This window comes from Lutra lutra, chromosome 9 (assembly GCF_902655055.1).
Source record: "Lutra lutra chromosome 9, mLutLut1.2, whole genome shotgun sequence".
Taxonomy (NCBI): domain Eukaryota; kingdom Metazoa; phylum Chordata; class Mammalia; order Carnivora; family Mustelidae; genus Lutra; species Lutra lutra.
Window position 1 is genome coordinate 119,199,543 of NC_062286.1, and position 11,462 is coordinate 119,211,004.

The window sequence follows — 11,462 nt, forward strand, 5'->3', positions numbered from 1 at the left end:
CTGAAAGGTATGACATTCTCTGGAGTGTAGTTTGTGTGAGGATCCATAAATGCATCCTGGGAAAGATATCTGCTCTCTATTCTGGCCCACAGGTGTTGGTGCTGGGCAAGTTTGGGCAGTCCCTAGACTATAATTCCTGAGAACTCTGTTGGGTTAGAAGAGTCTGCGATCCTTTGTAACTCTTCAGAGCTAAACGAGTACCTTGAGTGGAGTAGAGTCAGGGGATTCAGCTGCCCGGCTTTGCATAGCCTTGCAGTCATTTTTACAGCATTAGCTACATCCCTGCCTTCTGGCTCTCAGTATCCCATCTGCAAAAGGTGGGCTAGATGGCCCCAAGCATCTGTCTCCTGTTTTATACTTGAGCAAGTGTCCAGATTTTATTGGGGACAGTGTCTTTCTTCCCTGAGGGGATTTTGGAGTGGTCAGGCCAGGCTTCTGATGGGCTTCTGCCATTCTGGAGATGCTATGGTGGGGGCAGGAGGCCAGCTGGTGCTCCGGTCCTTCCTGACACCTCAGGAAACCCCGTCTCTTCCTGGTAGTTTCATCTGGCCAGTACCAGAGGCTTTTTCTCTACTGAGTGGCTCCTGGGGACCTCAGGTGCAGGCTCTCGTGGAGTCCTCGGGAGCCTATGGAAGGAAACTTCCAGGGGGCAGGTGCTGGGAGCTGCACCGAGTGGCAGCCGCCTTCATGCTGCTGTCCTAGTTGACTGGGGGAAGCACAGGGCTCTCTGTTTACAACCGGCCTGTTGCTGCTTTCACAGGACTGCTCCTCGATGCTCACCCAAGTCTCACTGGCGCCCACCTTCTGTCACAGTCAGTGCTTTTTCCGTCGATGCTCTCCCTGCCTCACCCGCTGGCCCCCCAAGTTTCTGCTAAAACCCAGCAGTACCTACCCCTTCCTTGGCGAGTGCAAAGAGTAGCAGCAGAACTTCCAGGGCACTGAGTTCTGAGGTGCTGGGGGGCTCCCTTAAACAAGCCCGAGTGGTCCTCTGACTCCCAATCCACCTGTGATGAGACATGACTGAAAGAAGAGTGGGTACAGAAGTTGCACAACTGCCTGCACCCCTGGTCCCCTGACAGGTGACCTTTTTAAAGGATCGGTGTTGTCGGTGGAAGCAGTCAAGATCATTCCTCTATGGAAATCAGCAAGAGAGAAAACATGATCAAACACACGTGTGCATGTGTTGTGTCAGGGACCCTGGGACAGAGTTTGATTTGGTCACTGAGGGTTAAATAGGAGTCAAAACAAAGAGTAGGTGCCTTTGGCAGGAGGGGAGACGTACCACCGCCCTTCCCTGGCACTCTTCGTCTTGCCGTCCTGCCAACCTATGGCAGGCAGTTTGCCTCTTTTTACCAACGAAGGAAATTGAGAGAGGCGTGTGTGTCTGCCACGCATCAGCAAAGAGCAGTTGAAGTAGGACAAGCCCAGATATATGTAGTTCCAAATGCCACGCTCTCCCCACACAAGATCCAAGCAACTAACCCTTGCCTGTGTCTTGCAGAACTGCTGGAACTGTGGCCGCAAAGCCAGTGAGACCTGTAGTGGCTGCAACATCGCACGCTACTGCGGCTCTTTCTGCCAGCACAAGGACTGGGAGCGGCACCACCGCCTCTGTGGCCAGAACCTGCACGGCCAGAGTCCCCACAGCCAGGGCCGGCCACTGCTTCCTGGAGGGAGGGGCTCGTCAGCCCGGTCCGCCGACTGCAGTGTGCCCAGCCCGGCTCTGGACAAGACCTCGGCCACCACCTCCCGCTCCTCAACGCCCGCCTCTGTGACAGCCATCGACACCAACGGACTCTGAGCCCAGACTTCCTCCCTCTGATGACCTCACGGCGCAGCAGAACATGGCACAGGGGTCCTGGCCGTTTGAACCAGTGCAATTAGCTGTCAGGTCATCAGCAAAAAGTAAAGTGGAGGCAGGAAGACTGCAAGCCCAGCAGACACTGCTCCACGGCCTCTCCAGACACTTAACCCCAGTTTCCTGTCTGCGTCCTCGGGGAAGCTAGCGTGCCGTTCTCTCTGCACACGGGCAGCTGGCCAGAGCTGCTGCCTCCTTCCTGGGCTTCCGGGTTGGTTCCTGTCCCAGCTGAAACTGGCATGGCCGGCCCCTTTTCAGAGTAGACCACCAGCTCCCTTGCCTGCCTCTTGAGGCAGCAGAGACTGTCACATGTGCCCCACCAGGCTGGAGGCAGCTCGCCCCATGCACTGCCTCCCTGCCCACCACCCTGCAGCAGAGGCCTGGAGGCTGACAGCAGGCGGCGGAGGAGATCCCCTCTGTCGGGGTAGCTCCTTTAGCCCCATTTCCACCCTCAGCAGATGCCACTGATGAGCCCCACTAGGACTTGGGCCAACAAAAGCAGCACTCAGGACTCTCTCCTCGACCCTGCTGTTCAGACTTGTTAGATGATCAGAAATCACAGGAAAAAAAGTCACCATTTCACTAAAAGCACCCATAATAATGAAAAACAAAACTTCCTTCAAGCATCACAGATCATTTTGGACAAGGTTTTCCAACCTGGCTTGCTACTTTAGTTTGGGACCCATTTGTTTCCTCTCTCACTTGATTTTGCTTACGCAGAAAATAGTTTCCAGCGCATGGATTGGTCTGCAGGAGAATGAGACTCAATTGTGGATAGTCTGTTCTCTCTGAGCATGTTGGCCAAACTAGTATCGTCAAATCATTGAATGGATGATCTGTTGGAAATGCAGAACCTTTTGTCACCGCTTGGCTGTTTGCGCAGTCGTCTTGTTCTGTGTCCCTTTATCTGAGGCCACGCGTGTCCAGATCACTGTGTGGATTTTCTTCTCATGGTCTGTGGGTGGCCCCTTGGAAGCTATGGTTGTCCCATAGGATATGATTTGTTATGGCTAGGGCTTGCCTCAGCAGTCAAGGCCTGGTCACATCTCAGCAGCCTTCCTGGACCTGAAAACTTCAAACCTCATCCATAATGCATATTACGTCAATTTATTATCAGGCATACAATCTCAGTTATCTATTTGGTAACTTCCCTCTGAGCTCAGAAAAATTCTGTAAAAGGTGACAGCCATTTTGAGAGAGGCTCACCAATTTTTCTTCCCATCATCAGGGAGTTTCCCAGATGTTTACCACCTGTACCCCTCCTAAAATATTAGGAACCGCCACACATTTTTCCCTGCCATTTGCATTTTATTGGCAGCCCAGTGACCCTGATGCTCTCTCTGTTCACATCCAGGCCTCCAGCACCCTCTTGCCCCAAGGAATCAGTTGGGGTGAGTTGGTTGGCCCTGCTCCAGCTGGCCCATGAAGCCTGGCTTTAGGTGGCTCCCTCCTGTTTGCTGACCAGGGTGAAATCAAATGTCTCCGTCTCATCAACGAAAAGGGATTGGCATAGTAGCGTTATCCTCACATACACCTGTAGCTTACTGTGAGAACTTTTAAGTCCCTATTTACTTTACCTAAAGATTTTCTGTCTTACAGAGAAACTCATGCAAGGCACCTTTAAAATACCTGGATTTCCATTGCATAAAGTAAGATATACCCAGAGAATGAATGATGTTATTTTATTGTAGAATTCCTTAAACTGCAGCAATGGGTGGGGGCATCCTGACTTCCAACAGGAATGAAATGAGGACCCCAGGCAGGACTTGTCTGTGTTTTCTTTCTATTAAGACCTGGGATGTCCCATGAGAAGGTGACGGAGCCTGTAAATCAGAGCAGGAGGTCGTCTCGTGGCGCCCGCTGGATCTGCCCCCAGTTCTCTGTCTTCAGTGGCAAGATGCACACCTGGGCAGGTTCTTTACATTGTCAGTGGCCACAAGACTACCCGGGCTAGCTCACGTTTTTCCTGGATGGAATAAAGAGCCGAAACCAATAGCCTCTTCATGAGGGCTCAGTGTCAATTCCTCTAGCCAGGGTTTCACTTCAGTGTGCAGCTCCTAGCCGACCGTTGGGGGCTGCGGCTGTAACGACCGCGGGGTCGCAGGGTTCCTGTGGTGCTGTTCTGGACTCCTTTGCTCATGCGCTGCCCAGAGGCCAAGCTGACGGGCTGGGCAGTAGCCCACACTGTAGTGCAATTCTCAGACTTCCTGCTATTAAGTTTTGGTCACTTTCACATGTAGGTTGTTAGGGCATCTCCATAGATGTAAAGAATCCTGTTCTTCATCCTCCCCCTCTCTGAAGTTTTCCTGTTCTCTGGTTGGGAAGAGGAGGGGCACTGTCTTGGGGCGGAGCAGGGGGAGGGTTGAAGGGGTGGCAGCAAGTCTAGCTTCCCACTTGGTTTGCAGTGTTGTTCATCCCAGCTCCCAGGTTCGGAGTACAGGTTCAGCCTTCCCACTTTCATGTTGTTAGACTTCAAATGTCTTGATATAATCAGGCTGCTTAGAGGACCAGCCTTGATAGGCAATATTGGGGCGGGGGGACGACAAAAGACCAAGAAGATCAAGACTGAAGGTCTCATCAGGGCAGCCCCAGGCTCTTTGACATTACTGTAAAAATGAAAAGCAAATGTGACACGTGCCTGCCCACCCATCAGAGCACGTCTGGAGATCGAGGCCCGTGCTCAGCACTGCCCACTGAGGGACACTGAGGAGTGATGGGACTTGACTGTCCTCTGTGTGCAAGGAATGGTTGCAGAAACCAGAGAAGGCTGAGGTGGCCAAACTGGGAGCCATCTTTAAATGTTCTGAGGGATACTTGAGGTCTGGAACTTCATACCCTCCGTCCTCCTTTGGGTCCCCACCACCTGCATCACGCCTGACTCCATTCAGTGGTGAAAATGGACTCTGGAAGAAGTTGGTTAATTACACCCGCTCAGGAATAGGCAGACCATCCTATGAGTTATGTGCGTGGGACTTGCACTTTTGAGGGTGCTTATAGCTCCAGGGGTGGACATCTAGCAGCTGTGCTCAGGTACAGTCCTGTGACCCTGAGGTCTCAGAGCCCATGAATCTTGGACAGTGCTGAGTCCTACATATCTTAGTGGATCTGAGTCTGGAAACCAGATGCATCTACCCAGCGCAGGTCAGTGCCGTGCTGGCTGCAGTGCGGACATCCTTTCCCAGTCTGGGCCTGTTCATCCACCAGGAGCTCCTCGCTTCCTGGTGTCCACATGTGCATCTTCAGCCTCTAGACAGAAAATCTACACTGTACTGTGTGGCCTTGTTCCAAAGTCAGATTGATCCCCAGGGCTGCCATCTGCTTGCAGAGGGTGTCGACCTTGTTCTGGTAGTCAAAGCAAGTGAAAGTGAAGGTTCAGCAGCACTATTGGAATTACTCGGTAGTGAGCTCTTCAGAATGAAAGTATAAATAATGACCAGGTAGCTATTTGTCCTGGAAACTGTAGAAGGGATTACAGATTGAATAAATCATTGAATATAGAATACATCTTCAAAGCCGCCTTCAGAACTGGTGTCAGAACCAGGTCAGTAGACCAAGCCAACTTAGATCTGGGGGGGTGGGGTTTGGTTTGGTTTTCGGTTTTTTGGGGTTTTTTAAGCTATTTGCAGAGAACTGGGTGGTGGCGTGTTTGAACCAAATGTAAGTAAAGCCAGAGGGACCTGGACTGTTCCAGCATGGACCAGAGGGCCGGCTTGGTGGGGGGGGGGCTGGGTAAGCTGCTGAATGGGGTCCTTCCAGCTCTGAGTGTCTAGTTCTTGTGAAACCAAAACATTGATTGATTACCTGCCTCTGCCCATGTGCGTCGACATGCTCATTTCCAAAGATGATGGTGCAGGTGACCTTTTCCATCGCGAGCCAGGAGAAGGTTAGGAGGCCTGAGGGTGGACCCTGCATCCCCCTTGCCCTCACGGCCCCAGAAATGGCACTTCCCCTGAAGACCCCATCTGGTCCGGCCCACAACTGCCCAGTGTACACTCATGGATGCTTATACCAAATAGGGCGGGTGCAGCTGGCGGCCAGCAGAGGCAGCCCCGTCCCTCATTGCAGTTGGCAGAGACAAGCAGCAATAAGCATTAGGCGGATGATTGAAAGTGCTCTTTGGCTCAGCAGCCTTCCGTCCACTTTCACGGCTTTCCAAGTTCCTGATGAAGCTACAAAAGCTCCATCCATAAAAGAAAGCCAGTAATGTAAATAAACAGAAAACTATGCCTCCGAGCATGGTTTTAAGGGGGGTTGATGAATGTGCAAGCACCCACAGGATGCGGGAGTCTGGTTTCTCTGTGCTTTGTCATTTTACTCAGATAGGAATTTTTGTTACTTAACTCTGTGCATAACTTATTTAATGTACTGTATAAATGAACCAAAACTTAAATATGTATTTAGTTTGTTCTACTTAAAAGTAGTCAATAAAAAGGCTATATTCCTTTTCTGACTCGGGCTGGAATGGGACGGGGAGGGAAGGGGGCATGCACATTGGGTATCATCGTGCCGGCAGGCTTCCACGTCCGCCCCTCCTCTTGCGGTGGTGCCTCCAGGAGTTCATGCCACGGCCTAAAGAGCACCCAGGCGAGTGGAAGCTGGAGGTACTGCTGAGGAGCTGGTTCCAGCTGCTAGGCCTCTGGGAAGCCAGCGGGGAGCCCAGGCCAGTCAGGCTGGCTGCCCACTCTGGGCCTGCGGTCAAGGGCAGCAGCAGCTTCCAGACACTCCTACTACTTCTCTTCACTGTTAAGTGATCTTCCAATACAGAAAATAAACCACAGAAAGTGCAAAATAGGGTAGTGGACTTGTAGATACTTTTTTCCTAGTAGCTCTTATGTATTTCCTTAGAAATTTTTAACATACCTGGACTTGTGATTATTCATTCCTGTTCTTTTACACTGGTGTTAAGTCACATGAGTTCAGCATTGCCTGCACGTTTACTTAGTGGTTGTATGGTTTAATTGAGGCTATAATTTTAACTCTTCACCTCCTGTCAGGCAGTTGGATTGCTTTCAAGTTTTCCCTGTCCAACATACTGAAGTGAACATCTTTCTTGGGGATAATTTTCCAAGGTGGGAGTTCTAGAATTGAACATTTTTTGGATTCGTGGAGCATGTGTTCTAACTGCTTTCCCTGAACGCCCACCAGCTTGCGGTGACTCCAGCAGACCCTGTGTAGTACCGAACATGGCTCTGAGGTGGTCCTAACCGGCTGTGACGTGACCCAGACTCCTGTGGGCACACCCAGGTATACCTGTATGTATGGTGTCCTAGGCTTTCAGTCCAGTTTCCTGGTCAGTGACCTGAGGACTCCTTTCCCAAGGCCCTGGCCACATCCTCACTCCTGTCACCTGAACACCCATCTCTGGCCACTGCCCTAGACCTACTTTTTTAAGATTTTATTTACATAGTGTGAGTTGGGGGGGAGCAGAGGGAGAGGGACAAGAGGACTCCGTGCTGAGTACAGAGGCCAACGCAGGGCTCCATCCCATGACTCTTGAGACCATGACCTGAGCCAAAATCAAGAGTCAGATGCTTTAGGGCGCCTGGGTGGCTCAGTGGGTTAAGGCCTCTGCCTTCTGCTCAGGTCGTGATCCCAGGGTCCTGGGATCGAGCCTCGCATGGGGCTCTCTGCTTGGTGGGGAGCCTGCTTCCTCCTCTCTCTCTGCCTGCCTCTCTGCCTACTTGTGATCTCTGTCAGATAAATAAAATCTTAAAAAAAAAAAAAAAGCTTTACCAACTGAGCCACCCAGGTGCCCCGGCCCTAGACCTACTTCTAAGCAGCCTTACCCTAGAGACCCCTTGGCACCACCAGCCTCACAGCCCTCCAGAATGCAAGGGGGTGATCTCAGGGAAGGGAGGGAGGGTTGGGATGTGGCCATGGCCCCAGAAGGCAAGGTGGGGCTTTGCTGTATGATCTTCCACGCAGATGGTGCCAACTGCCGGCCTCTTGGCAGCTGCCCAGCGCCACAATCCACCACCTAGAACAATAGCAGGATCTCAGCCCTGTGACCATCAGCCATTTGGTAGACAAGTCAGCAATCCAGTCTGCCTTAGCTCTGAAAAGAAGATACTGGGGACTCAAGCGATAATACAGTATAAAATTGGGGCACCTGGGTGGCTCAGTCGCTAAGAGTCTGTCTTCCGCTCAGGTCAGGATCCCAAAGTCCTGGGCCCCCTGCTCAGCGGGAGGCCTGCTTCTTACTCTCCTCTCCCCCTGCTTGTGTTCCCTTCCTAGCTGTCTCTGTGAAGTAAATAAAATCGTGTGTGTGTGTATTATAAAATATTTGTTACAGAAATCTCAGGCCAAAATACTTGCCATTACTGTAAAAAAAAAAAAGTGCTAGATAAATTCTAATGAATGTACTTTTAACCTCATTGCTGAAGTCACAGATGAGAAAGTATAGGAAATCCCCAAAGGCCAGGAAAAAATTGGGAGTACAGTAAACCAGCACCACAGAGGTGGTTGAACACAAAGGAGGAAACCGTACTGCCTGGGATCCGGGAGAAATTTCAAGAAGTTGGGAGTGTGAGGGATTTAACGTGATTTGGGGGCAGCGTAAGCCTCTACAAAATAGAGAAGCAAATCTGGGACCTTTCCATGAAACCAGGTCACTGGCTTTGGCCTCAGTGAAAAGGCAAGCAGGGTAAAATCTGTGTGCAAAGAGGACTGGGCAGAAAACCCTGCCCCTCTGAAGAACAAGAATCTGGAGACTCTCCTCACACCTGCCTTCTCCTGGGGCTGAGGAATTAAGATGACTCTAGGCTGCATGCAGTGTCTCCTGGTGTCTGGCAGAAACAAAAATGCAAATCCTCTAGAGGAAAATCAAACCCTCAAAAATATTGATAAAGCAATTATAAAGTGTCCCCCCAAATTACTAAAGATCCAAGGAAATGAGCCACTATGAGCAAGAGTCAGCAGAAACAGGGAACAATTGATTTAGATTGATTGATGCTAATATCAGATACACAATGTAACTATGAAACCTAAAGATGGTGCTGGAAAAAGGTAAGCAAACAGAGACTAACCCGGCACATTGGAAAATTGAATTCTGGAGAGGACAACCATTGACATTCTCCGTGCACTGCTGACCAGCATAGCAGACTGCATCTGAAAACGAGTGATGCATAGGGAGGTGGAAAATACGGAAGAGTTGTTCCTTCTGGAAGGTAGGTTTGAAGTGAAGAGCCCTTTCAAATTTTACCAAGTATGGAAACAAGGAGCCTACTGACTTGTTTCTCAGTATAAAGGTACAATAATTGGCCTGAGATGACAGTATAGTCTCAAAATGAAGAAACGCTTCGAAAGCCCTCGATCGGAAATCTTGCCGGTCTCTGCTTCTTACTGTTGAAATTTCAGGGTCTTGAGTTGGGTGTACCCCCTCCTCAGCTGTCCCTCCCTAGAAGGTTGGGGGAACCCACATCCACCCACCTACCCCTCCCCCAAGTCCCCAGGAAAGCTTCATTGCCTTGTGTCGGGCGCCCTCTTTTGGAAAGAGCCAGACTTGCTCCCTCTGGTGCCTCCAGCCCACAAACCAGATTCCTATCCAGGCTGCCCACCCCAGCAACTTTCCCTTTCCCCTTTGCACCAACCTTTTCCAGTGCTGCCTTTCCGCCCCATGAGTTCAGCTAACATCTGGGTCCCTCCTGGGGACTTCCAGAAATGAAAAGGACTCGGCCCCACGGCCGCCTACCTTCTGATGGCTGAGCTCTGGATAGGCCACACCATCACGCTCCACCTCTGTGCTCCCATGGCTCGCTCTTGCTGCCCCAGCCGCCATCCTGCAGCCCCAAGGTTTGGCTCCCATTGCTAGAGGACACCCGAGATCTCCCTAGGCATTGTTCATGCTTGACAGCAAGCAGCTATTGGTGCCAGGGAGTTGGTGCAGCTTTGTGACTTGGAGCAAGGTACTTGCTCGCTGAGCTTGTTTGTTCATCTGTAAATTGGGGGTGCTAATGATGCCTACGCCATTGGGTGGTTGTGAGGTGAAATTTGAGCATATGGGAGTTGTCCCAACACAAGGCCTGGTGCTCCGGAAGCCTTTGTAAATGGCCTGCTTCTCCCTCTGCCAATATGTGATTTCCTTGCAGATTCATCTTTTGTCTCGCATCTTGCCTGGACCATGGTGTCTTGCGTACATATTTGTTTTGAGAATTAAGTTCCCAGGGCACCTGGCTGGCTCACTTGGTAGACCTGTGACTCTTGTTCTCGGGGTTATGAGATCAAGCCCCATGTTGGGTGGAGGGCTTTAAGAAAGTATATATAGGGGCGCCTGAGTGGCTCAGTTAAGTGTCTGCCTCATGGTCATGATCTCAAGGTCTTGGAATTGAGTCCCGCGTTGGGTTCCCTGCTCAGCAGTGAGTCTGCTGCCCCCTCTCCCTCTGCCCCTCCCTGCTGCTCGCGACACTCTCAGAATTTTTTTTTTAAAAGTGTATATATAGAGAGAGAATAACTTGATGAAGGCCCACCTAATTCTGTCCCTTAGTTTTGACCCATCAGAGGCGGTGTTAAGGGGATTTTGTGTCTGTGTTGCCCTTCAAGAATTAGAGCGCAATGACAGCCATTTAGATGGTATACACCTGGCCTGGCACTGGGCCAGTCCCCAGAACAGGTTTAAATGTGTGCAGGTGAGTCATTGGCACAGGTGGGAAGGAAGTGAAGAGGCAGGTGCAGGGAGTGGGTAAGAGAGTGGGGGCTGGTAGCTGCCAGCCTATGGGCAGGACCTATGAGCTCTTTCAGCATCCATACTCTGCCTGCCCTTGACCTGGCTGCTGTTACCAGCTCAGGACATTTCACCATCCCCAGCACCTGCCATAAAGCAGGTGCCCAGTGGCTCCTGAAATGAGCTGAAGAGCCACCAAAAGTAGGGCATGGAGGGCAAGGCCTGGGAAGGTGACCTAGACCCGATGGCTTTGAGCTGCTATTTAAAGGCTAAGGAGGGGGGCGCCTGAGTGGCTCAGTGGGTTAAAGCCTCTGCCTTTGGCTCAGGTTGTGATCTCAGGGTCTTGGGATTGAGCCCCAAGTTGGGCTCTCTGCTCAACGGGGAGCCTGCTTTCCCCTTCTCTGTCTCTGCCTGCCTCTCTGCCTACTTGTGATCTCTGTCAAAAAAAAAAAAAAAAAAAAAAAATCTTCAAAGGCTCTAAGGAGGCATTCTGCAGTGGACTGGGGTGGTGGGGGGTGGGAGACATGAGGAAGGTCAAGAGGGAGTGACTGAGGCTGCCCATAGCCCAGCTCAGCTGGTGTGTGTTTTAGGAAGAGGAGGCCGCACATACCGGAAGTGGGGCTGATTGCTAAGGGCCTTGAATGCCAATTCAAGAACTCAGACTTGATCTTGATGCTAAAGGCAGTGTGGTGCCATTGAAGGGTTTTAGCAGACCCCTGTGGTCCCCGTGGCACTGTTTTGATAAGCCCCTGGTCTGTTCCCTTATGGGGAATGGAATGTGGGGGGCGGGGGGGTGGACTAGAGACGGGAAGCCCAATGAAGAGGCTGCCACAGTCTCCTAGGCCAGAGGTGATGGTGGCCACAAGATGAGAGTTAGGGTGACCAAAAGATGGAGATGAGGGTAGAGTTCAGTGAAGACAATGTAGAGGCTTGGCTGCCACCTCT

The 11,462-nt window shown here is 51.2% G+C and overlaps 1 protein-coding gene across 7 annotated transcripts in view; it reads left to right on the forward strand.

Moving 5' to 3' along the window:
- CBFA2T2 (CBFA2/RUNX1 partner transcriptional co-repressor 2) overlaps positions 1 to 6,301 on the forward strand; it is a 162,342-nt gene extending 156,041 nt beyond the window's left edge. For all 7 annotated transcript variants that reach the window (XM_047744978.1, XM_047744979.1, XM_047744981.1 and 4 more), the window contains one exon: positions 1,502 to 6,301. In XM_047744978.1, the coding sequence (XP_047600934.1) occupies positions 1,502 to 1,801 (300 nt within the window). In that variant the 3' untranslated portion in view covers positions 1,802 to 6,301. The remainder of the gene's footprint in view (positions 1 to 1,501) is intronic.
- Positions 6,302 to 11,462: the final 5,161 nt, after the last annotated feature.